The sequence below is a fragment of the Onychostruthus taczanowskii genome, unplaced genomic scaffold, assembly GCF_017590055.1.
Source record: "Onychostruthus taczanowskii isolate IOZ18803 unplaced genomic scaffold, ASM1759005v1 scaffold87, whole genome shotgun sequence".
Taxonomy (NCBI): domain Eukaryota; kingdom Metazoa; phylum Chordata; class Aves; order Passeriformes; family Passeridae; genus Onychostruthus; species Onychostruthus taczanowskii.
The window spans coordinates 174476-201350 of record NW_024506662.1 but is presented as its reverse complement, the minus strand read 5'-3'; the positions used below and the strand labels follow the sequence as shown (position 1 = coordinate 201350).

At 41.3% G+C, this 26875-nt stretch overlaps 1 protein-coding gene across 1 annotated transcript in view; it reads right to left on the bottom strand.

Moving 5' to 3' along the window:
* Positions 1 to 216: 216 nt before the first annotated feature.
* The window catches only part of SPTLC3 (serine palmitoyltransferase long chain base subunit 3), a 78331-nt gene continuing 51672 nt past the window's right edge, over positions 217 to 26875 (bottom strand). Inside the window, exons 7-12 of the mRNA XM_041425136.1 lie at positions 25317 to 25422; positions 17730 to 17949; positions 15462 to 15588; positions 4135 to 4270; positions 3023 to 3152; positions 217 to 676 (exon numbers count right to left, since the gene is read on the bottom strand). Coding sequence (XP_041281070.1) covers positions 563 to 676; positions 3023 to 3152; positions 4135 to 4270; positions 15462 to 15588; positions 17730 to 17949; positions 25317 to 25422 — 833 coding nt within the window. The 3' untranslated portion in view covers positions 217 to 562. The remainder of the gene's footprint in view (positions 677 to 3022; positions 3153 to 4134; positions 4271 to 15461; positions 15589 to 17729; positions 17950 to 25316; positions 25423 to 26875) is intronic.

Below are 26875 nucleotides of genomic sequence, written 5' to 3'. Positions count from 1 at the left end.
TGATCTCATCAGGCTACTTTTCTTGTTCTCAGCATTAGCCTTTTTCTAACACCTTCTGTCCTTGGAGAAATGCATGATAGTGCAACTTAGTTAAAGAAGTCACTTTCTGCTCATTCTTTTGTAGCAGTCCACACCGGCGTGTCGATTTATGCTCTTTAACAAATCAGTCTCACTGATGAAGCTCAGCTATATTACACTGGAATCTATTAACTTTTAAAACTTTATTATTTCAGTCACAATTAAGACTATCTGAAGCCTCTTCATAAAAAAGGGCCATATCAAAAGCTGTAGGTTAGCAACTGGATCAATGGATGCATTCATTCTGCATCAAAAATACCTTAAGAAGGACAGATCTCCTGGGGAGGCAAATCTGTATCAATATTTCAGTCTCTTGAATACAGAAGTTTGATACAACGTGATGCAACACCTGAGCTTCCCCTCCTTTCAATTAACTGAGAAATAAAAATTGTCCTTAGAAGGGAAGAAATGCATTTGTATTGTTTAGTTTTCAGGTTTTCCGCCCTTTCATAGCATCATAATGTTCTTTTCATGGGTGGAAAACTTAATCTTCAAGTTCAAGCCTAGATTCTTCATACAGTTCAGGATGAGATGACTTGGAATACCGGGAATATTTCAGATGTAGAAAATCACCCAATTCATCCAGAGCATTCAAAACCTGTAAAACCATGATACTTTGTCAATTCTATTGGAAAAGAAATGAACTTCTACTAACTTTTACTTCACTGCAGAACAAGAAGATTATAAAAAAATCAATTAAAGTTTAAAGGACAAATGGGCAAATTTTGCATTCAGTCTACAACAGTGAACATCAGTGCAGTTGTAGATGTACAACAGCATCCATGAGAAAGGAATTTACTCCTTCAGCAAGTTATGGTTTATTAGTAAGTACATTAATTGAGCACAGATGAAAAAAAATATTTTTTCCAAAAGTGCAGAGAGGTAACAACCAAGATAAAAACTACCTTTGCATGTGCAAAAGAAACATGTGAGGCTGTACTTCACTATTCCTCTGTAGCTCCCAAAGACTGGAGTTGCCAATGCATTTTCTTAGGTAGAACTCAGCTCACAGCACTGAGCAGAGTCAGCATAAATAGTTAGAATAGTTTAAGATAATTTTGGTGAATGACATTATTTTATATATAATAGGGGAAAATTTTTGTTCATTAATACTGTAATGCAATTTGCTGAGCTGTGTCCCCAGCTCTCAGTGGAATCCAACAGTAGCCAAGGAACTCTGTACCACGGGGAAGCAGCTCAGTGTTTTGCAGCATCTGACCCCCATTCAAGAGCAGCCAACTTTTTGGCATCAAAGAAGGAAACAGCAACTTTGATTTTAAGCCTGTTTCTGTTAAGCCACTAAAACAAGCTCATAAACAAAAAGTAATTTAGAACAAAAAGAAGTAATTTGGTAATGGTTTAAGCAGAAAGATAGCTTCCAGGTCATTAAGGAAGTTATTCTTGGGAGCTTGCCCTTTCATGGATCTTTTCTCTTTAGTTCCAGGCTGAGATACAAAAGGGGGGAACGTTTTCATTGTGCTTGTTACCTGTTGTTACCCTGGGTTTAGGCACAGTCACAAAGTATTTTGTCCTAAAAGCTTTCTTTCTGCAAGTAATTAAAATCAGGGCATTTCCATTCCCCCATGCCCTAAGAGTGCCACAAGCACTGTGGCAAAAGCACAGCATGCTCAGTGATGCCTGGGGAGTGCCAGACCTTCCCTGGGAGCAGCAAGGTGCAGGTAGCCGGAAGGGAATGCAAAATGATGGCCCAAAAATGAGGTGGGCTTGACATTTGGGGGTGGGGAGAAAGGGAAGAAAATCAAAGCATCAACCTCAAGGGATAAATCTTGAGATCATCTTCATTGCCTGTTACCAGTACCATAAGCCAAAATCCTCACAGTCAAACAGCAAAAGCTGGTAAGGACCAGCACAAGAATGTAGCTATGCTCTGTTCTATTAAATACTACCTCGGTATTGTACCTTGTTAATAACTACTGAACCTTTAAAAGCAGCAGGAATTTTACACTGCACACACGCAAAGCGGGTTTTGGGTGTTGTTTTAAAGCTACCCACACTGGTATGGGAGCTGCTCAGCAGGGCAGGGCTCCAGCCCCCACATCCACACGTACCTCAGGATGCAAAAGGAAATTCAGGAGCTCTCTGCAGGCCCTAGTGCTTGTCTGCATGAACCAGTGGCACATTTAACCCAAATGCCTTTCCATGTTCAAGGATTTTTTGCTTTGACCATCAACACTCGTGCAAAGAGAGGAAAAGCAAAGCCTGAAATTTATTGTTAAGCCTCTTTGCTTCATTCCTCTAAGTTGGCTTATTCTGAGAATGAAAGAACGTATCTCAAGCCAGGCCAAAAACACCTTCGGCAAAAAAAGGAAATTAAACATTTCAAAGAGTTTATTTTAAACATATTTCCATGTTGGAACAGAGGTTTATGATGGAAGTCTCAACACACTCTTAATGGTATTTCTGATATCAGAGAAAGATACAGAACTGAGACTTTCCAGACAGCACCAATTAAACTTGATTAGGTTCAAACAGTTCCAAAACTGTTAGCAATTTCCACCTGTACCCCCAAGGCTGTCCACTGTACTTCTGCAGTTCAAGAAACACATGGAAATACGGAATGGAACTATGGGTACGGAAAAGTTGATTTCTAATTATTTCCATATAGTTCCAGGTTTCCTACTCTGATAGTTTTGATGTAGCATTTAACTTTTGTCTTGCTGTGCTTCTAATGTAGGCTTTTATTAGTGATGACAGATTTGGTCATTATTAGAAATAGAAGAATAGAACATAAGAAGTTAACTGTCTCATAATTTATTTTAGAGAATAAAATGTATAAGGCTCAAATGCCTTTAAAGATCAAGCGCCAAGGCCACAAAAACAAACGTAAAAATGAATTATTGAGATTCAAAGTAACAGAGGCCCAGCTTCTCCCAGCCTGCTTTGCACCTGAAGTTAATTTGGGCAGGACATCTGCTGCACTCACCGTGTCTAACATCTCTCGTGTATGCGCAGCTGACACGCAAAACCGAGCCCTGGATTCTGTGATGGGAGTAGCTGGAAACCCAACCACGACCACCCCGATGTTCTTCTCTAACATGCGTCTTGCAAAAGCCCTAAGGAGAGAAAAATTAGAAGGAGAAAAGTCAAAAATAAATTATCCCCAATAAACTGAACACAGAGAGAAAACATTCACTTATAATGCAACAACAGGTAAAATCCTGTTTTCAATTGATTGACTATTCCCACTGATCTCCATAAAAGCCAGAATTCTACCAGCAGGACTGAGATTCTTTGCTGCTTAGCAGCTCATGAAGGCTAGTGGGTGTCAAATACTAGAAATGTGATGGCACAGAGGGCTCTGCAGGTAGACATGATTCATTTATGTCAATGAAAGTCTCCGAGTACAAATCAAACCATGTGGGCATTCACAGTCCCTAAGGATGAAAGAGGTTCAGCTTATGAAAGGTATAGATTCTTGGTTCCTGAACACCAACAGGAATAAACCAATCTGTGTGATGGTTTATTTGCTCTCACAATTGATCTGCTAGTTAGGAAGGCTTGTGTGGCATGTATGAGACCTAAAGCCCACAGCCACCCTAAGCTACCTGCAAATACTCCCTACAGCTCAACACTCACATCATGTTACTGCTGACTTCTGGTCTCTGTGTCCAAGTCAGTGCACAAGTGCTGCCTGAGATGAACAGAATGGTAAAACATGCAAAGACCATTCAAAGATCAGATGGGAAAAAAAAGCATCCTTCAAAACCAGTTCATACAACCATGGCAATGTGTCCTTTAATAATTACAAATTCAAACACAAAAAAATTCAAATTCAAAATGTTATCAAAAGTGTTATTCCAGACCATGTTAAAAAAAGGAAAAGAGAAAAAAAAAATAAAATTCTGACATCTGGAACAGCTCAAAATTAAACCTAGGGGCAAAAGAAAACAGAACTAAATGAAGAATTCAAACTACAGTGTATGTTTCTCCTGGGAAGCACCTACCACAGAGAATATCCTCTTCTGCAGTGTGTACCAAATAACCCATAAACTTCAATAGTGCTTGTTTTGCCAGCAAGGTTTTTTCAGTACTTACCCTATCTTGCCAGGCATATAAAGGAGCAAGGGAACAACAGGAGAATCATCATTGCCATAAATGATGAAGCCCATTTCATGCAGTTTTCGTCTGAAATACCTTGTGTTTTTCTCCAGCTGACGCACTCTTTGGAGCCCTGAAACAAGCCAGTTAGGAGAAAAGTCAGTGCAAAGATCACACCTGGAGTCTAGTCACAGGCAAGAATCAGGGATGGGGGCAACAGTTTGGCTGAAATGTAAATGCTGGTATTTGACTGAGAAGGAAAACATGGAATGAGCTAAATGCAACTACACTGATAATTATGGCACTGTAGGATGGATGGTTGATACTCCTGTACTTGTGAGGTGCCTTCCCATGGACAGAAACAGTCCCTGTCTGGGGATAGACATGTGGACAATTCCCTGGACTTTGTTGTGCTAAATAAAGCCTGCTAGATGACACACACCTGCAGAGAAGTAGTGCAGACAGGATATGGAAATCGACTATGTTCTTTCTCAAGGTAACTGACTATTATCTCTGCATTGTCCCTGGCCGCATTCAGCCACGGATCCACAGATGGGACCCCAGCAAAACTGACAGGACAGTTGAAAACAATTATTTTTAATGAAGGAAAAAGACAAAAAAACAGCAGAGAAAAATGTGCTTGAAAGGACATTTCGGCCATCTCCTTTGCATTGCCACAAAGGAGTGGATTTCTGACAAGTGCAACTGCTTCCCAACTCATCACATAAAGAGGCAAGAAACACATTCTACATGACTTCTACATGTAGTAGGAGCTACAATATGTCCTTTCACCATTCCACCTGCATTATCTCTAATCAGTGAGCTGATCTAGGTGCTGCTTTTGCACTGCTGTGGGGTGCTGACAGGCAGGGTGCCACCCTCTCCATACCCACATGCCTGCCCAGTGCCAGCTCAAGTTCACACAGCCAAATCGAGCCAGGTCTGTCAGCTGCCTGACCTTGGCAGAAACAAAACTGCCAAGCCACCATTAGGCAGATGGAGGCTCTAAACCCAATCACTGTTCAGTAGCTTGTGTCTGCCCAGCAGAGGTGGTGAGAATGTGGGGTAAGTCTGGGAGTTAGCAGGACACAGTTACACTATTACCTTTCATTTTCCTGCTGTTCATCAGCCCATACTCTCAATATCACTTACATTATGTCACCAGACACGAACACTGAAACCTCCAGTGCAACTCATTCCCTCTTTTCCCTTTACCTTTGCAAAGATATTATATTTTCACTCTCCATTTATGTTTTCACTTTACATTTCATTGGCTTAATTCTTCATTTACCCCTTTCTGCTGCCGTCATTCTCTGAGTGGATGCCCGCTTCCTAATTCCCCATCTCGCTCTGTGTAATCCCAGTGGCCAGTAAGGCATTTGTAGCAGCTACATGCTACCTTTGGCAGATTTGTCCTCAGACCACATTCTGCCCCCACCTGCTCTGGCTTTTCTTCCCTTTCCCTCTTGCCTGAAGTGGGGATCAGCACACCTACATGAACCTCTTTCTACATTATTATTTCTGAACATGTGTAGGGTTGAACAAGATCTACTACTTCATTTGTTCTGTGTCCTCCAGAGTCAAGGTTCTGCCAGTGTTCTGGCTGGGAAATTTATAGGGAAACTGGGATTTGCTTCACAGTGTTCGGTGTTTTGCTTGAACAAATTAAAAGATGATCTCATAAAACCAGTGCATTTGTAACTTTATAAACAAAACTGCCCACGCAGACAACCTGTTACTTGCAGTCTCAGTCATTCAGTTTAAAGCACTCAGTGGAAGAGATCTGCTGGGTTAGAAAAGGCCACAAATAGTTTAACTATCTCCCTAATGCTGCTAAAGCAAAAACAGCTGTGCCAGAGCAAGGAAAACAAATGAAACACAAAAGCATCCTACTACAAAGCTTTCCAGTCACTAATAAAAACAATAGTCTGTGGTATTTCCAAAAATATTTTTGGTGTAGTAGATCTCAAAGAAACAGGAGGAAGTATTGAGGAGGAGGAGAAGGGAAGGGGAGATGATGGTAAGGACAGGGAGTTAGAGAATTACAGAATAACGTGGCTGTAGTCTAAAGAGAGAATTTTTCCCTTGTTAGAAATTGTAAAGATGTTATTAACACCTCCTCAACCTCCAAGTTATGAGGAGGAGGGTAGGGGAGTAACCTGAACTCGGCGCTCAAAGCCACTGCTGTTTCTTGCTATCTTAGCAGCCCCTGAGCTAGTTTCCAAACTCTCAGTTGGAAGGCATTTGAAACTACTAGATTTTCAATTAGGGAAAGCTTTTCATAAACGCAGATGTTCTCGGCGAGTGCAGTTTAAGATTTGCTGCCTTCTCCTTTCTATTCATGTGTTTACCACAGAGCTGGAAACGCAGTGTGAGCCACGCAGCATTCCAGGCTGTGCTGTTTGCCATTTATCAAACCATATGTGCAGGACCCAGAGTCCAACAGTTTTGTCTTCACTTATTTTTGGCGCTGGAAATTTAGACTCCAGCTAAGGGAACTTTAGAGCTGAAAGAGGAGGTTCAGGCAACCCCCCCAAAAGTCAAATACCTCTTCCTTTTCTAATCTTCCTTTCCTGATTCTACATCCTCAAAAGGTTTGTGATGTGAGATCCCCCTTTTCAAGGTTCCCTGTGGAGCTCATTTCAAGCCAGCCAGTGCTGATGCAAAAGAGGCACTTGGATGTTTTAGCAATATCCCAGAATACTAATTTCATTTGCAGGGATGCATTAAAGAGCCAAATAAAAGATCAGAGCACTCACATATATCTGGAGGGGGAAAAAGCACATTAGGAGACAATTGCTACACGCACTGTATTTGTGGGTGGGTGGCTGGGAGGAACCTATTTCTTTACCAAATGTCAACACTTTCCTTTCTCATGTCAAGTTTTGTGGTCAAAGACCACAGACACACATCATATATGCAGACTTCTTATATGCTGTCCCAATAACAGCAATAAAAACATTAAAATTTGTAGCTGTATTTCAACACTCTTTTCCATTCTTTTACGGGACATTCCAACATCAGATAAGGAGGCAGATCTGAGCAAAATGTTTATTTTTGTCTCACTGGACTGATTTTCCCCCACACTGCAGATTAAGAGTGATGAATTCAGTTTAGAATCAGGTCTTAATCCAAATTCACTGTGGGATGTTTAACTAAAAGCACCACACTTAGAAAGCATTTTCTTTGATTCCTGAGGGATCTTGCATCCTTTGATATTTATTGAGTGAAAATCTGCCAAGCAGACCCTTGAGCTACAAGAATATGGCTGCATCTATGTAAGTGTAAGAATTTACCTGCATGGGACTAATTAGAGGATCAGGTCCCTAGACAGCAAATATGTGTTACCAAAATTCTTACTTTGCAAAATCCTTGAGGATTTACAGTCTATGCAAAGAGCTTATAGCACAGCATGCAGCATATCCAGAGTTATATTCCATGAAATATGTAAACCACAACACAGCATATGTTTGGAATAAACCAGCCTGGACATGGAATACCGACACTCCTCTATTTAAAACTAAGCACACTAATGCTCCAGAGTATTCAGCCAAGGTTGAGAACAACTTTATTAAGTACTCCGTATCTTCTTATTGGCCAAATTAAGAAGAGACAGAAGGAGAGAAAAGTGAATGATAAACAATTCCCAAAATTCACAAGTTATCTTCACGCTGCCGGGAACACACACAGGTGGTTTATGGGGATTTTTCTGAAATAAGGGAATAATTGCCTGGATGGCACAGGAATAGCAGATTTACTGCATCAGCAATCCACTTTCTGCTGGCAGATTTAGAGTTTTCATTTGGTTGAACCACTTTAAAAATATTTGGTTTACTGCAAAGTTCTAAGGTGTTGGCAATTGTGGGAAAAATGCTGATTATATTTTTATGTGACATGCATCATTGCATACTGCTGGCTTAAGCTCATTAATTTATGCAGGCTTTTAGAAAGCTTTATAGCTCAAAATTAATATGGTTAACTGAAAGAAAAATACAAAAAGAAGACAAGAGAGAGAGATAATAAAATGCAGTAGCTCATAATTTATTTGGAGGAAGAAACTTTTTAAGAGAGCCACTTGGAGTAACAGACTTGGCAGAAGTTTTGTCACACATTTTCAGGGCACCTGACATCAGGGAAGGCATTCTGACTACATATCTGAGGGTCTGATCTTAGGCTGCCTTTACCTGGCACAGCTCCATGCACTTCAACTTTGCTGTTCATGCCAGGACCTTATCCTGGCAGCAAAAGAGGCAATAAAACTATCAGCTCTCTAAAACAAAACTTTGTTTTCCTCTTCCAGAGATGTCTTCTTTTGCCTCCTGCAAAATGCTCACAAGCAGAGAAGCTGCCTGCGTCCAATTCCTGCACAAACATTCCACCTTTGAGCTCCTCCTGTCGGCTCCTACCCTTGCAAGTTGTGACTCAGTCTATTGAAAAGAGGAATAAGCAACCTGTAGCCTTTCATAGCAAGATCTCAGGTGTAGGAGGTGGAGGAGAGATATTTTTCCTGAACCCATGCCAGGAAAGATAACTCCACTGGTTTTTGGCAGGAGGGGGACTCTTCAAGACACAAACCCACCTGCTTTAATCTTCTCCAGCTGTTGTTTCATAGGGTCTTTCTAGATAATTAGTCACACAATTGAGCTTGTACATACTAGTGTCAGTGTTCCTTGGATGGAGCACTCAAATCCCTGCCTTCCTCTACTAACAACTAGATAGGAAAAAACAATCATCCATGGGCTGAAAAAAACCTGGAAAACAATAGCTCTTTCCCACTAAACTATTGCAGATGGACAGATTTCCTTTTTTTTTCCCTCTGGTTCCACTATAAGAGTAACACACATGCATGTGCATTAAATCACAAATAGAATGCTATAAAACCGGGGTGCCTAAAGGAAATATGTTCTCAGATAAAACAATCTTCATAAAAAATAACTTTGCTATGAACTGGGGAGAAGTGAAGACATTTACTTCTACACTCTAATGCTAGCTCGAAATCTAGTAATTTCAACTTAATTCAGCTGTTAAATAATCCCTTAAGGACTTATTTTGACTGTGAACTGCTGTAAAACACTTTTTTCAGAGAAGATTAAGGGAAGAAAAATAGCAATTTCAATTGAAGCAGAAAGGAGAAAAACTGTAAAGATTTGGTCATTTTTACTTTATTTCTCGAATGGGTCAGATCTGCCTACCCAGCACCTTATCTACATTCAAATATACAATGCAGGGACAGAGCAGCCAGCCTTGGCTGAGCCTATTTACTCTCAGCACAGGTGATTAATCACCTGTGATTAATGAGACCGGGTCCCTCCCGCCGCTGAAAACCAGCACAACGCGCTCCATCTGCATCCCATCAGGCGTTCCTAGGGATCCAGAGGCTGCTGGGATCGGCACTTCCCTGCTGTGTGCTCGGGAGGCTGGGAACAGCGCTGGATTCCTCGGGCACCAGCAGCATCTGCAGCAGAGGGATCCTCGCTGCCTTCCAGCAGGAAAAACACCCTGGAAAGGGATTGTGTCATGGAGTGCCTGCTGCTGTCCCTGCGGAAAGCATGGCTGTCACTGCTGGGGGACTGGCTACAGGTGACAGCCGAGTGTGACATTCCTCCTCTGCCTGCAGCTGATGCTTATGTCAGGATACAGGGAACATCTATCCAAGGGCAGGGTCTGCTAGAGGATTACAGCGCTGGTTTAACTTTGAACATGAAATAACTTTGAATATGGAAAAAGTGACTGCAAATGAGGTAGAATTTGATTAATCCTCAGAGATGTTGCAGATCACTGCAAACGCTCTTAGTCCAAAGCCCCTGCTTGTTCAGACCCACTGACCCTCCACGGATCCATCTGATGTGCTGTGACAGGTGGATCACATACATGGCACTGTCTGCACTAGAACAGCATGCATTTTTCAGCAAAGATGTCAGAATTTAGCTCTGTTTCATCATCCACTGCTGGGAGAACATCTGTCATGTTCACCTTAAACAAACAATAATTGTGGCAGCATATTATCATCACTAATATCTTCACTGTTGTCACGACTGGGAGCCCTAGTCATGGAATCAATGCTGTACAAACAGGGAATAAATGGGCTTAAGGGCTTGAAATGTAACCACATACTTATTGGGAATATTAACTTTAAATTAAGCCAGAGTTCAAGCATCCTGCTTGCCAAGGATCTAAGAGAAGCAATCCCCTCTGAACGAAACAGCAAAATGAGAATTTGCAAAAGGCTTTATTTAGCATGACTGATTCTGCAAGCTGTTTTGAGCAGGTCCAAGGGGTCCATGGCTAAGTCACTCACAGATTTAAAACTTACAGCAATAGTTTCATGACCAGTCCAGTCTGGCACAGATTTATTTTGCTGCAAAATGGATTGTTCCTCTCGGCCCAGCTGCCCAAGTCCTGACACTGGGACTCATGGAGCCACATGGCAGATTGGCTCTGGGAACCAGTTTGGGTGTAGGCTGACCATTTAGTGGGAGGGCTGGTTATTTTTCAGCTACACCAGTGCTTTGATTCAGTTCATTGCACGGCTGCATGAACACTCACACTGGAACAGGGACAAGGGGCACAAGAAAGGGGATAGGCAGGGGGAGGAGAAACTGAGGACAAGACTGCGCTTCCCTGCACCAGTGTTGGTTTACGCCACGTCTTAGTGATGTGGAACTAAGGTTTCCGAATTTACAGAGGATCCTGACAGAGCAAAATTAATGTTTTCAAAAGACTCTTGAGGACAGATAGCAGAGGAAGATGGAAACTGATTTTAAGGAGATGGTCCTCCAGATATATAAAAAATCTGAGGCTGATGGAAATATCTTTAAAAGGAACCTTTTAAAAACAATTTCTTTTGCCAAACCAAAACAGCATTCTGCCATTTCTCACAGTCTGAATGAGCTCAAATGCAAGAACTCAAGAGTTTGCTAAAAACACAAATGAAAACAAGTAGTTCCAAAGAGATAAACCAATCAGCACAAATTGCAAAGTAAATGAACATTTTAAAGAAACACAATCTAAACAACTTCAGGAATTATCTTTTACTAGTAGATTCCAGAGGACAAGCTTTTAAATGTTTCAGCATCCCATAAAAAACATAAAAAATGCCCACTCCTGTTGGTGAATTATTGTTTGCCATGCATTAAACAGAAAAAATGTTTCCTTTACAAATACTGCAATTTGCATTTTACACCAGCATAATCTATTATTAGTCATCAAAAAAATTGCTTTGGACTTCCCAGCAGTTTTAACTCCGTCTGCCTAGTGGTTCTATTTTACACCTATCAAATTTAAGTGTAAAAATATGCTTTCAGTATTCTCATGCAGAAAGCGGGGAGGAAGAAAAGGTCTGAGGTCACAGCTGGAGGGGCTGTGTTGCATGCAAGTAAGTGTACTTGCAAATCTGTGCGGGGTCCAAACACTCTGAGTCAACTCCAGTGTCATCACGGGATAAAACCACTAAGGCAGCTGCCGAGTTTCCTGAGGTATCTCCAGTGGTGTAATGAGAAAGCCACGAGGAAAACACATAAAGAATGTCTATATTATGAATTATAAAGAGTAAATGCCATGGGAACTTCTGCTTCCCATATTTCCTAATAAATGAGCAGAGACACATTTGAGATGAAAAGGCCACAAAGGCTTAAGAGGGATAAAATGACTTTTTTTTTTTTTTAATAGACTACATGAGCTGAACTGCAGAACTTGCTGCCTTATGACATTACAAGAGGAAACACAGCTGCCAGAAGTTCATACACTTTTGAACAACTCTATTATAGGAACTATGAAAGTGTCTATGATGTTATGGTACTAAGAACAAATGTGTTTTGTTCTACAAGACATCGATTTTCAGAGTTGTGTAAAACATGGCACTGAGAAAAACAGGACTTTTACGCCACTAAAAATCTGATTTCACGTTTGCATATTTTGTAGTCAGTTTCTGATTCTTTGGATATAGTTGCTCAAGAAATACTAGTAATATTGACCTCAACCTGTTCCTCCTTCCCAGGCAGGATCAATGCTATGTATCAGTTTTGAGGGAGCTACTGCCTTCTCCTAAATTAGCATTTATCACCCTTCATTTTCTCAAGTCACCACAGAAAACATGGTAAAATAAATGAAACCGTAACAGTTGCCTGTGGGCTCTGTAACATCCTCCCAGTGACATTATCATGACACTGATGTCTCACAACTATCACAAATATTGATGTGGGATAGACCCACATGTTTACACCTTTCAGCGTGGAACAGACACTGGCTGTGGGTAATTTCCAGCTGAAGAGTTCAGGTTTCACAGAATTACTCTGAAGGTGCTGACCTGTTCCTTCCTTGTGGTGAAGCAGTACTCCCTGGGGCCATACACATCTATTCAGATCCTGCAGTCATGCACCCCCTATACTGAATCTGTCCTGGAAATGCCTATCTAGACTCCCTTTCCAAAGAGCCATATTCTTACTAATTGAAAATAAAAGGAGAAAATACTGAATCAATTGGATACACAAGCAGCATCTGCACTTCTGGGCTCTGGTATTACCTACTACATAATTGCATCTGTGCTACTCTTTTTAAAATCAGCTGCTTAACAAACTAGTGGAGAATAACCAGCAAGAAATTCAAGGGATTGTAATAGTCTTATATCTGGGAAAATAAGGAAGACTAAAAAAAATTGGATTTTTCTGAGTGGCAACTTAAATGATCAAATCAGTCTTCTCTTAGTTGTCTATTAATTTGCCAAGGAGTCACAAAGTTCACACATAAGAACATGCTGGGTTAACACATTTTTTGTCCCCTTATTTCATCCTCTTTCCAACAAGCACCCTCTAATTCACATGAAACTTTTTAGCAAACTCTAATTTAATTATTTCCTAAGACATTCCCAATGATTTTTGCAAGGCTCATCCCCTAGAGAAATGACCTCTGGAAGATAAGCCCTTGGTGGACACCTCCATATAAAGAATTCCCCAAATTGTCCAGTGGGAAGAGAATGCTGTTTGAAATAAATTGCAAAATAAACTCCTTCTATGGATCAGAGAGGCTTTCAGAGAACACATGGCCAACACTGCCCTGCAGCAACTTCAGTTTACTTGAAACTTCTCTGCTCCACAGCTCATGCTCTCACAAGAACACTTGCACGCAGGATTCATCACCTTCCATGACAGTGGACCAAAAGAACTCTGCCAGGGTCATTGTCCTTGGAATGAAAAATATCTAAGGAGAGACAGTTCTTTCTCCCTTCTGTTCCTTGCTCCTTTCTAAGCCACCACCTTCCTCTTTCCAGTGCCAAAGCAATGCATTGTATGTAGTGTGGTCCAGCACAGCATTTTTGCCCTGTATTTTGGCTTGTGGGTGTTTTTTTGTAGTCCACAAGACAGCCTAATGAAGGGAGGCCCACATGAAAGAAAACCCAAAAGACTAAAATAATGAGTCTGGCTCAGAAGGACAAGAAACATTTTTACACATCACAGCCAGCTTGCTAGCCTTTGTGCAACGTCTAAGTTGTGATATATGATTTATTAATTTGTTTTTCTACTCATTTGCATTGCATATTACAAGACAATGTAAAAAAAATTGACAAAACACTAATTTACTTCATAACGGATTTGCAGAAGACTTAATAAGCTCTTATTTTGCGCAGAAATCCAAACACTGTCTCATTAAACAACACTGCCTGCTGGAGAGAAAACGCTTCCAACTCTTCGACCTAAGACAGACACGCACAACTTAAAACACTCCATCTCGAACCCAGCTCTCCTCTTATCCTGCACTGAGCTGCACACAGAATCAGGCTGGCCAAAGAGCATTTTTAACAGGCTCTGCAGGCAGGGAAATCTCTGCATGTTTTGTGATTTACACGCGGCATCTGCGAGCCCTGGGCCAGGCTCAGGGTCAGACCGCCCTCTCACGGCAAGTGCCAGGGCAGGAGCCGTGCCCGCTGCCACGGCCCCAGCCCACCAGAAAGATGTCAGAGACTGTCTCTTCTCCCCAGCACATGTAGGCATCAGCACATGCAGCCGGGACCTTCCAAATTTCCAAGCTGGAGGCAGTTTTTTATGTTCTGGCTTCTCTGCCGCAATGACAAAAGCATCGCTTTCTCGTCGTCCGCGCGTCGCGCTGGAGTTTTGCTGCCTTTTGTCCTTGCACTCAGCAGAATTTGGCACTGGGATTGGATTCTCCATCTCTCCTGTACTCTGGGTCTTGTAAATTCTGGCCTCATCAAAGCACTGTGATGAATGTCTTAATAGCTTTGTCTCTATCGTGGCTTGAAACAGCCCTCTCGGGCACTGCAACAGAACAGTGCACAGCAGCATCTTACCTGCTCTCATCTACCCTTTATCCCTTCCATTCCCACCTTATCCCAGTCAAATCTATCAGGGAGGGCTATCACAGAATTAATTCTGTTAGTCTCAGACAAAGTAAGAGAAAATAGCACTGCTGGACCAGCGTAAAAGAGATTGCAATTCAGAGCACAATCTGTATCTTCAGCTGCATGTTAAAGAATATCATAACTCTCAGGTATTCCTGAAAGAAAACTGCACAAATTCAATCACTTTTTCTCCACGTTGGGATTTAAGTCCTAGAATACTGAATACATATCAGCATTGCTTTGAAACAGTAATAGATAGGTATGTCACAGTTGTTTTGGTGCTTGTTGTATAGAAAACACATTATAAAGAGGATAAAACATCACACAGAGGATACTACAGTAGCTGCATCTGCAACTTCAAGAGATGAATAGAAATACACCTGATTTTTCATAAGGACACCAAGTAGTCAATTCTTTTGGGACAGAATGTTGTATAAAACGAGGCTCAGGAAACCATAATTAATGCCTGAGTGAGGTAGGAATTATCATAATCATGTTCTCATACTATTATTTAACTTACAATACCTGTTCTGAAATGCTGCACCATGCTTGAGTTGCTTGCCATTTTGAAGGTTTACACTTACAAAGAAGCAAAACTGACAGCACCTAGCCCATAAATGAAATCATATCCTTGTGATATGATTTCACTACAAAGTCAGACAATATACTCCAAGGGAAATCTATGCATTTCAATTTGTTGCTGCAAAGCAGGATGGGCCAGCAACTATACAGCCAGAACTCCAACATACCTCCATCCCTGCTGCATGTGGATGAGTATGGAAAAAACTGCAGGGTTGACAGTACTTAGAAGTATGATGATTTGGTTATTAATTTTACAATAAGAAGGATTTATTTTGCACTGCTATTGCAGTACTTCTTTGCTGCTGGATGATGTTTTGATTGCACCCAGAGAGACACTGTGGTAGCAGCTGAAATAAGGGAGGGAAGGAAGAAAGGAAGGAAGGAGGCTTACCTTGTGTTGTCCCATCCAGTCCCATGAGACATCTCATTGCCCTGGTGATTTGCTCTGCTACGGGTGGACACATAGATGTGGCGTACACAGCACTATGAGAATGAGTTCGTAAAAAGTCCACAAGGTCCTTACACAAGCAAAACAAAGCATGAATGAGCTTTGAGCTGGCCAAACAGCAGATCTCCCCCTTAACTACTGCAGGAGTGGGAATGTGCAAAAGGAAGAGGATGTTTCACCAGCTACTGGATTGCATTCTTGACTGCCACTGTTAATACACGGCCTGAAGAAATATCAGGCAGGTCCAAATGCTTTACCATATAAGTGGGACAATTACAGCTGAAACAAAAGTCTGGAATAGAATAATGTTTACTTCTGTGCTCAGACTTACTATAAAGGAGCCAAAATAATTTCAAGACCAATGAACAGCCGCACTTAAAATAATGCTGCTCAGTTCCCCTCTGGTAATGAAACAAAGGCTATATGACATCAGTATAAGTCCTCTGCCATGACCTAGCCCAGGAAAAGCAGCCTCACTGAGATCTGTCTTTGTCTATAAGCACATAAATTTTCAACCAAAACTTTCAATCAGTGTGGCAGGTACAGTCATGTGAGAGTTAGTATAATTGCTTTAACATTTCCTAAGAACACAATCTGTCCTCTTAGAAAAACTGCTGATATGCTGTAGGCATGTCTAAAACATCAGTAACTCTCCTGAATTCAGGCATGCAGTAGGAATTCTGATCTTACTAAGACCATCATTGTTATAACAACTTATATCTCCTAGTGCAAAATATCAGAATAATAGTTACCACACTAAAAGCTGAGTGCATGTTAGTGAGAAAGGGATGAGGTCTGCTTGAAAATTGACTTTGATAAAAAAGTATAATCAGAAAAGAAAATCCAGTGAGAGTAACACAAATCACTACCAAAATGCTGTATGAGTCTACACAGTAACTCCAGTGCTGAGGATAAAGATTTACCTAACTTTACACAGGTTGTGCATGGCCATATTGCAATTGTATTCCTAAGGGTTTGGTTAAAGGCTAAGAAGGCTTCTGGGCTCTGGCTGATGCAGAATAAACAGCACCACTGTGAGTTTTTGGCTACAGAAAGGAATGTAAGTGGGTGAATGGGTGACCAGCCTTCCAAGGCTGAGAAGCCTGAGGCAACGCTTAGTGATACACATAGGCGTGAAAAGAGTGACCTGTTTTCACTCAAAAAAAAACCTCCCAAAGATTAGAGGATAAATTACATGGCACTACTTTTCACAGGTCCAATCTTTCTATACTTTCTAGCTACATTACCCACATTATTTTTCGTAAGAAATAAACATACAGATAAAAATTCAGGAAGCCAAGGAAACAAAGAAAATTGATGCTTGATATATTATGACACTTGGTTTTAAGATCTCCAGGGGCAAACCCAAGAAAGACAGTAACAAATACACAGTTTATACTTTCTTATAGCCCTTTTATTCCACTGTAGGGCTACCCTTATTAATGTTATCCTGACAACAACCATATGGGCTGAATAAACAGGCTTCCCACTCATTCAGCAGACTGCTTAAAAAATACATTCAGCAGGATATGAAAAGAGAAAATAATCAGCAGCCATTTGATCTCTCTGTCAAGCAACAAAACCAATGACATTTCACAATGGTGCTGATTATGCTTTCCCTTCTACAGCCCCAGTTAAAGCAAGCTCAGCACTACTTTTTGTTGACATCTGTTGTTGGCGAGAGATTGTTTTGTTAATGTATGTGGAGCAACTGAGGACACAGAATTTACTATTGCAAAAGGCCCCCAGTAACTGTTTTCTCCATTCTCCTAAAAAATGCAACTATGTTAATTCACAACTCTTTAGGAATTTTATTATCAGTGGATGAAACTGTGGTTTTAATCTCTCAATATTGCTTCACATACTGTTTACAAATGTGAAACAAAGTAATGAGCAATCCGCATGCAAATTAATGTAGGGAAGTGTATTAGCCAACCACAACATGTCCAAACATTTCCAAGACAAACAACAATCATCAGAGTGGCACAGAATAATCCAACTCAAGCAAATTACATAATATGAACATGAGACAAAAATAAGAAAGTCTGACTGTTTGATGTGCATTTGGGATCCAAGCAAAAATGACGCTAGCTTCAGAACAGTGCTCATGTAAAGCAGTCTGTTCAAAAAGATACTGCAAAAATATATCATACATCATACAAAAGCAGTTCCCACATCCTTGATGTGAAATTGTTTATGATTTCCTCTTACCTTTTTGCCAGCTATGTATCCTCCAGCTGCGCCAAAGCTCTTTGTGAACGTTCCCATTAATACATCAACATCGTTGGGACTCATTCCGAAGTATTCCACAACTCCTCGGCCCGTAGCTCCCACTGCACCAATGCTGTGAGCTTCGTCCAAATAGAGGTATGCTTTGTATTTGTTCTTCAAGGAGACTATCTCTGGCAGGCGCACGATGGACCCTTCCATGCTGCACGTGGAGAGAATCAGGGGTGAACAACAAACTCTTTCCCATACTGGCAGAAAATAAAGCCACTGATTGCCCTAGTCCACCAAAGTCCTTCTGGAATCTCAATTTTTACTTACAAGCCAAAAAAAAAAAAAAAAAAAAAAAAAAAAAAAAAATCAACTCGCAACCCATTCCCACTTGCGGGTGAGCACAAAACAGTTAAACAGTTTTAGAATTCAAACATTGAAAACCAGTAAAAAAGTATTTGAATGTTTGTAAATTGTCAACATGTCAGAGGAGACAAGGAAAGGTGTAAAGCAAGGTTACTTACCCTAAGCAGCACACTACAGTTCATCTCTAAAAAACAATTATAAAGAACAGCTATAATTCAGTCTGGTCTCCTTGCTTACTTCATCGTCAGCTACTGTGGCAATATTTGGGCATAACAGCTCTAGAGCAAATTCATCTGGTGCAGAGGATTTGGGTCCAACATACACTGGAGTTGGGCCATGTGAAACCCACAGCTGGTGCCATAAACTCTAAGCATTCCCAGTCTTCACAGAATCAGGGATTAAAACAGGCAGCTGAAATCCAGTCTTGTCAGTTTTTGCTTCAATATGAACTTTTTAGGAAATGTAGCCTACTACCTAGTAATCAAAAGTAAAAGAAGTTTCCATTCCTTTTCTTTTTACTTTTTCACAGCCATACAGAAAAACAAAATATTTGGAACTGGCACAGGTTGCCCAGAGAAGCTGTGGATGCCCCACACCTGGCAGCATTCTAGGGCAGGTTGGATGCAGTCCTGAGCAACCTGGTTTAGTGGAAGATGTCCCTGTCCATGGCAGGGGGGGTTGGAACAAGATGAGCTTTCAGGGCCCTTCCAATCCAGACCATTCCATGATTCTGTGATTAACGGTGTACTGAGATTTACAGAAATGGGAAGAGATGATCTTTTGCACTGTTGAAGGTCGTGTCAGTAAATGGGAAGGCACAAAGGAGGTGTCCAGCAAAATGAAAGCACAGGGAGATAAATAACAAATGCTCTCTGATCCCATAAAGATGACACATGCAGAGTATTGCTGTGAAGACTTGTGTCTTGAAAACCTTTGTGAGATGACCACAGCTATGCTTTGATGTGCTCCGATGCACTCAGTATTCATTTCATAATGAGTTAATCATGTTCTCTTCCACTAGCTCTAGGAAGCAGGTCTTTAAAGGCTAAAAACTTCCCATCAAACACAAATTCAGTGTGCTGTGGGCCAGGAAACCAGGGCTCTGTGGCTATAGCCCACAGCTAAGGTGCATCCACTTGCAAATGCAACGAGTTTCAGATGACGAGAAACATGGACTTTGGTCCCAAATAGCAAGTACAAAAGAAAAGTGCAATCAACAGTGCCTTGGAAATTTTTGGATTCTGAACCAATGGCTTTCACAGGCTGCTTTGTTGCCACTTGTACTGTGCAGCTGGAAGTTTGGCACCACAAAAGGAGCACAATGTGCTTTTAGCACTTGGGCAATTTCTCACAATTTTAGTCCTTCTTCATCCTTTGGTCTCCTGAGTAAACTTGGAAACTGGTCTCCAGTTTTGAAGTAGACCTACCCAAAGACAAGTCTCCATTAGTGTAACAGCATGGGGGAGTAGCCATGGACAAGGGTTGCTTGTGCTGCTCACACTGGGAGGTTCAGAGAGCCTGGCTGTGTGTGCCTGGAGGCATATTTTTGGCTGTTGCTGACTGCTGGCAAATCATGTCCTTCTGTCTTGCCCAGCCATAAAAGAGGCAGCTGTTAGGACTGCGTGTTGGCACCACGGTCCCTTGCAGCAAAGAAGGGTGGGCTTGTACTGCAATCTCCTGAGGGCTGGGTTTTCTCGCTTTTCCCAAACAGCACTTGGCAGATGGGGGAGAAGCAACTTAAACCACCACAGCTATTTTCCTAGTGAATACAAGGGCAGGGCCCACAGTCCTCACACAGCTCGGAGTCAAAGCATTAGTCAGCTAAAATGACACTGAGCCACTGGATGTGCTTGGACGTGCACCATCATACGTGCTGGGCTTGGCAGCTTTCAGCTGTGTCTGGTGGGTCTGCAGGGAGAGTAAAGAGCACCTCTGCAAACTGCAATCCCACCCTCCACCTTCCTGCATGCTTGGGCACAACAGCCAGGCACAGAAGGGCAATAATCGTTTTTCCACATTTATATGGTCATTATTAGGCTTAGTGGCTAATGGAGATTCAGGCAGGAGAGACAGCATTTAACTTCAAAAAGAGTAAAAAAGGGTAAATTAAAAATGCTGGGTATTTGTGTAATGGAAGGAAAGTTGTGCTGAATCCCAGAATACATGAAGCTGGTATATGGCTGATGCAAGATTTGACCATTTAGAAGATTTAATGAAATTTTTTCTTTCTCATATGAGTAGGAGATTTCTCTTGGAACTCTAAGCTGCTTAGCAAAACAAGGCACTTGTACTCAATTTCAGTTTTGATCTACTGCTCTTGAAAGATGGCTGGCTGGCATAGATGCAATAGTTGAGAGAGGTCCCAATGTGGCCTTGAAGCATCCATGGAACTGATAAAGTGCTGCTTGAGTTGTGTACATGTTCTGTGCTGCCATTCCAACAGGTCCCAGCCATCCTGATGACAGAGGTGAGAACTTGTTTGCTGCCAGCTCTGGTCTTGGTCCCTCTTTTGACCCTGGGAGATGGCTGGTGATATGTACACCACTCTCTCTAGAATTGCTTCAAGACAAAGCTCACTTCACATAACCCCTTGAGTAGCCCAAATGGAAAATTTACTGAATCCTCCAGTAAATGTTTAAGTGAGATTAAACCAAATAGCCAGAAGTGAACTGTACTGGTTCTGTCTCACTCTGGCTGGGCCTCTTAGCTTTGTGTACAAATGTTTCCATATCTGCTCAAGCACACAGGGCATATAAAAAAAAAACCCAGATGCAGATGAACTAAAGCTGGCTCTGCCCAGGCCAGCTGTTCTCATTATGTGGTATGACATCCTGTCTTGTAGCACAAATTCCTAGCTTGGTGGCAGGGAGTGAAAGCTTCTAGATTGCAGCTGACCCTCATCTCCCTTTTGTGGTGGACAGGCACAAAAACTTGGGTCAGTACACACTCATTTTGCACGTACTTCCAGATGAGAGGAGATAATCCTAAATTTTTAGAACATTCCAGTTTGGAACTTGATTCAATCCACACCAAAGCACTGATGTTCTTCCTGATGCAGTTGTTGAATTGTGGATCCAGGTGCTTTGAGAGATGGGAGGTGTGCGCTTGTAATGGTCACTTCACTTGGAATACAGGCTTAGCTTACCCTTGACACAATATTGACAGATTTTTTGCCCAGTTTATCTTGAAACTTCTTGGGGAAAGGGGTTTCTACATTCTACTATGGTACCACCGTACCACCTCCTTTTTTTTTTTTTTTGTTTTTTTTTTTTTTTTTTTTTTTTGTTTTTGTCAGGAAAACTAATCTACAAATATTCCACCTCTGATCTACTTCATCTTTAAACATGCCCTAGAGTACCACTATCTTTTCAACATTTGAAGAGTTTACCTGTTCCCCTTTGCTGGTTTGTAATTGGGAAAAGTCCTTCCTTTCCTGGCCTGATACTCACAAGACATATACATTCCATTTTAGCAGTTACTTTAGGTACTGTTTTCTTACATAAACTTTGTACATTCATACAACAATCTCTGTTTTGTAGTTTAGAGTAAAAAATTTAAGGAAATCTTTCAACTCTGCCTTCAAATACAACTCCATTTCAACACTGAAATTACAGCAATTTTAACCTTTAATGCTGGTCCTTCGCCAAAGACATTAAATGTTACCTCATATTTTTTCTGGAAGTCCAGTCACCTAACCTCAGGAAATAAAAAATACCCTGCTAAATTTCCTACACTATTGGCATTGAATGCCAAGGAACTTCTAATGCACATGAAAAGGCATTGGACAACATCTAACTGATCAGAGCTATTTTCTTAGCTGGAAGGGAAACTACACAAATTACATTAAAAGTAAGGAAAAAACAAATGAAAACCAATCTGTTCCAATCAATTTCTGATGCTCCATAACTTCCGCCCCGAGCCTTGGCCTATCTGACTCCTAAGTAAATATGCATGGAAGAGAGCAGAAGCCTACCACAAGCCATGTAAAAGAGCACAGTAACTGATTAATCCTGAACTGGAAATGGTAGAAGCCAAGGAAAACATTAGCTGGAATTCAAATAATAAAAATATTATTTAGCAAGTCGGTTTAACTTGTGCCCTGGTTACTGCCAAAATTTGTTCATGCTTTTTGGAGTCAAGATTGATGGCTAGATGGTCTCCCTCAGTTTGGAACACAAACTGAATATATTTGCTCCTAGGCTGGTCCAAGTCAAAAACCAGCTTTCACTAGGAGTTATATTTAATTTTGATGATTTTTTTTTCTTTTTAAGATAATAAAGACATTAAAAAGCAAACAAAAATATACCTAATGCTATTTATTTGACATGTAGCTTGAATGCTTCCCTGGCTGAGAGGCGAATTCTGCCTTCAGTTTTAACCAAGAAAAATCTGTGGTTTATGGTTCCAAACACAAGTCTGATTTCCAGAAATGCTCATGTTGGCTAACAATGATCCTTTTCAAATTTTGCCAGCTGGTAAGTGTAAACACTTTAAGATACTCCTAATGGAAACAGAAGGCAAATTTCTTTCCATACCATAAACTTCACCATACTAAGACTATGGTGTCCCATATAACAGTATTCTTTTTAAAGAAGGAAAGCTTAGTGTTTTCTTTTACATCTCTGGAAAAAGCATTTCTGTAAAAATTTGCCAGACCAAACTTGCACATCAAGATATTTTAACTTGGAGAATGGCTCTGACCAAGTTATTTAATTTCTGTATTTGCTGTCCCTGAAGCATAACTTAAGGAAAAAAAAGAAAAAAAAAAAAAGTGGTATTAACTATTGTAAGAAGAATACATTGACTGCACTCTAACTCCTTCTAAACCCTCTTGATGAATGTTAATTTGACATTTGGCAAACCTTCAAGAAAACTATCATTAGCCAATATGGGGCTGGAAAACTTTAGTCTTTCAAAAACCCGGGCCAAGAAAGGAAAGAACATACACACAAAGAGAGTAAGAGAATTTCTACTCTTTCTCCAGCTGTTTATTTATTTATTTATTTATTGCATATGAAATTTTGCCAGCTACCAGCTGGCTCAGGCTGCTCCTGGCGGTGCCGCGGGGTGCGCGTGTCCCGGGCTGGCGGCGGCGGCAGGGACGCAGCGCGGTGGCACATGGTGGCACTCGCCCTCAAGCCCCAGCAGATCTGCTCTACGACCAAACCACACCCTGCAATTCCTGATCTGTGAAAACAGCTAACTAACTAACCAACCTAGCTACTGCTAGGGATAGCTTCCAACGACAGACCACTAGAGACCTGAGCTTTGTTTTTTCAGAACCTTATGCCTTTCAGAAGCATAGACACTCAGGGCATGAGTGGTCTTAACATTATTTAGCTTTTATGGAGCTGAAGGAACTTTATGGTTCCTTTAGGTAGGTACTCTGAGGTTTAAGGCGCTTTTATTTTGCTTTCCAACAGAAGGTTTTTGAATTCTGGCAAATTAAATCTCATTTGAGAATGCACTGTAAAACTACAGGAAAAGAAAACTCTACACCAAACATAAATCTGGAAATACAGTTATAAGTTAGTATAGTTAAATAGCTGACAGTGGGTTTGTTCCACTTCTTGGACTGATCCACGCCTCCATGTTACCAGTCTACCTTCTCATTCCCTAGTGGTCAATATTCAGGGTAAAGGATTTAAAAGCGAACAAAGCTCAGCAGCTGGAGCCTTTGCTGCCAGCCATGTGACCCAAGGGAACATCTGTCAGTAAAATGTTGGTGGTCCACTTAATTTCTGCATGATCAAAGTCCTTAAATCCAAGCTTTCTTTTAGTAGTGCCAAGCAATGTTTATTTGTAGTTTTGCTCTGTTTATTCTGGTTGAAAGGACACGTTCAGCCTGCTTTGGATCAGCTGATCTGCTGATCCTGTTTCACCTCTGAGTGACAGGTGTTTAGATAAGGACTGATCCGGTCTCTTTGCAGATGGAAAACGTTAGGCAAAAAGAAAGCACTGACAACTATGAAGTTGTGGTGACATGAGATCCTAGAAGATTTCTTACAAAAAAAAAAAGCTAATTGGCTGAGCTGTGCCAGCATTTTGCAGTAAAATGGCATAAGTGACTGCCCATTGAGACCGGCTGTATTTCAGCAACACGTGATACAATCCCCACATATAAAGTTTTAATGTCACTTTTAGAAACCCTGTTGTGTCCTGTGAATGAATGGTTCTGGTTTCCTTCTCTCTGGGACAGGTGTTGCTACTCCCCAAACCAGCCTTGTCCTGCTCCCCCATCTCCTGTCACCACTGCAGTAGCCTTGCCTACATCCCTGCAAACCTCTTGCTGTTCACACCCCTGCTTCTTCAGCCCCTCCTGCCTTTCCCTTCTCCAACTCCTGCCCATGAGTGGCTCCTCCTCCAGGAGCTCCCTGGTTGCCTTCCTAACATCCTTCTCCATCCTGGAGCAGTTGTCAGGACAAAGCCCAGGATGATGAGCCTGGCTGGTGCCACTGCTTTGCTGCTCAACTCCGACTGTTTGCCTTTCTGCTTGGGGGTGAGCTGCACCAATGAGTGCAACACACCGTGTGGCTACCTGACTTAGGTGCTCTATAATTACATTGTATTATTGAAGCTGCTGTTATCAGATGGATTCTCAAAGGCACTTCTCTCATTTGAATTCCTCCAGGGACTAGGGCTATGTTAAATACCACTATATAATTCTTTGAAAGCCAGTCTTTCAGTTTTCCTGTTAAAGTATGAGTCTATTAGATCCAGCACTTGTTACTAAAAAGGTGCTGATATCACTTAACCTAAGCCTAGCTTAAGATTTCAACAGCTGGGCAAGATCTGGGCACGCAGAGTTTAATCAATTCTGTGTAGCTGTCTTTTGATCTGCCCACATGTAACAAACTCTAGAAAGCCCAGCTTACTCAGCAGAACTCCTCACCAACTATAGGTCCACAAACTTTATCACATCTGTCACAACACACATGACCTTACCTGTCTTGCTCTCAGTACATCTCCCACTCAACTGTGATTTCCTAAATCAACATCCAGAACAATGTACAGGATCTAATTTGAGCTACAGGATACAAGGTTCAGGCTGTCATAATGGAAATCAACATATTCATGAGACAGAGAAAGTTAGTGCAACTTCCACTCTCATTAAGATTTCCCTCAGATACCTAGAATCAGAGTTTGCCCCACTCAATTCCATCATTCTGTCCTCAGAAATGATAGAATACTCATCTTTCTACAACACAAACATACCTGTAAATGCCCTCCACCAGGATGATTATTTTTCTCCACGCTCTGTGGGTGCGAGGCTGTCCATATATTATTGCATCTCTCAGCAACTTCTCGAGGCTCTGCATATCTTTATTTAAAATAAGGAAAAGGAGGAAGGAAAAGCATTAACAAAGTTTTTTTGTAAAGAACTTTCAATTTTCTCTTGGGTGCTATTTTTCCTATTCACAAAAAGACAACATTTTAAAAAAGTGTCCTAAAAAGAAACTTATTTTATTAGTATGCAAGACCCAACAATTCCTTTCATTGGTGTGAATGAAATTTAGAGACAAGAAGAGTTATAAAAAGCTTCCAGTTATGCACCTGATCTGCGAAACTTCTAGAAATACTCAGCATAAATTTGTATTTAAAGGCAAAAAGGAATTACTTTTGCTTCAGTACTGAGGCTAACTGCCAGCAGTTCTGTGTAGGGGCTGCTGATACTCATAATTTATCAAGGCTGAATAAGCTGTGAGTTTTGGCTGCTTTCCAACCACAAGCTCACAAACAACAAGCATTTCTTCAGCAAAGGTTTTGACAAGGCTGCATGAAGCACATAAGGATGGCAGCAAGAGAAGGCTTGTCCTCCTCAAGAAGGAAAGCAAGTGGAAGGTTGCTGATGAGAGAGGAAGAGGCAGGTGGATACAGACATATGGCATGGATACACTAATCCAAATGCTTGGCACTGGCAGGACTTCAATATAAGGAGGTCTGGAACAAGGTTATGATCCTCAGCTGCTTCCTTAAGGGCTGAGTGTGGGGCATCAAAAAATCTTGAAGGAAAGCCACTGAAATTTTGAAAAAGACAGAAGAAGCAAGAAAAAATGCCACAGAAACCAGGTCAGGCCAAACGTGACTCTCAATGCACCAGCATTCTGGTGTCAGCAATGAATGGACACTCTTCAAAATGAATTATTCAGGTACTTTTCAGGAATTTGGACAGGCATTTCAAAATGTTTTCCAATAACATCCTGTAGAGTCTCATATTACCCAAATAACACTACAGATCAGCTCAAACCATGGGCTGAGAAAATCAATGGCATTTTTCCACAATATAACCCCATTTGCTTCAGCAACACAGTTGATACAACCTTGTACAATAGCACAAAGTTAATGTGTAAAATGAATTTTCCTGAGGGGAAAAAACACACCTTAGAAATATTAATACTGACCCATAGTTTGGTTTCTGCCCTAGGGGAATGGAGCCATGTGCACATTAATTGCCCATTGTGAGTAACCTGTGCCCTGAGAGATGGCCAAGTTATGACCTGAACCCTTCCAAATCCTGATGCCTCACCTCTTCCTAGGAACATTCAGGGATGTTGGTGGAAGGTAAAGATCTCAGTAGTGAAACTGCCCCTCTGCACCTGACCTAGCAAGTCCCTGCTGTACTCTACAAAGCACAAAAGAGGCATGGACAGTATCAGCTGCCCCTTGTTTCAGTGGTGCAATGGCCTGCACACCTCAGTGAGCTCTGAGATGGAAAATGCTGCTAGGAATAGTGCAGCGCAGACAGCACACTTTCCACTAGATGGCAATCAAGG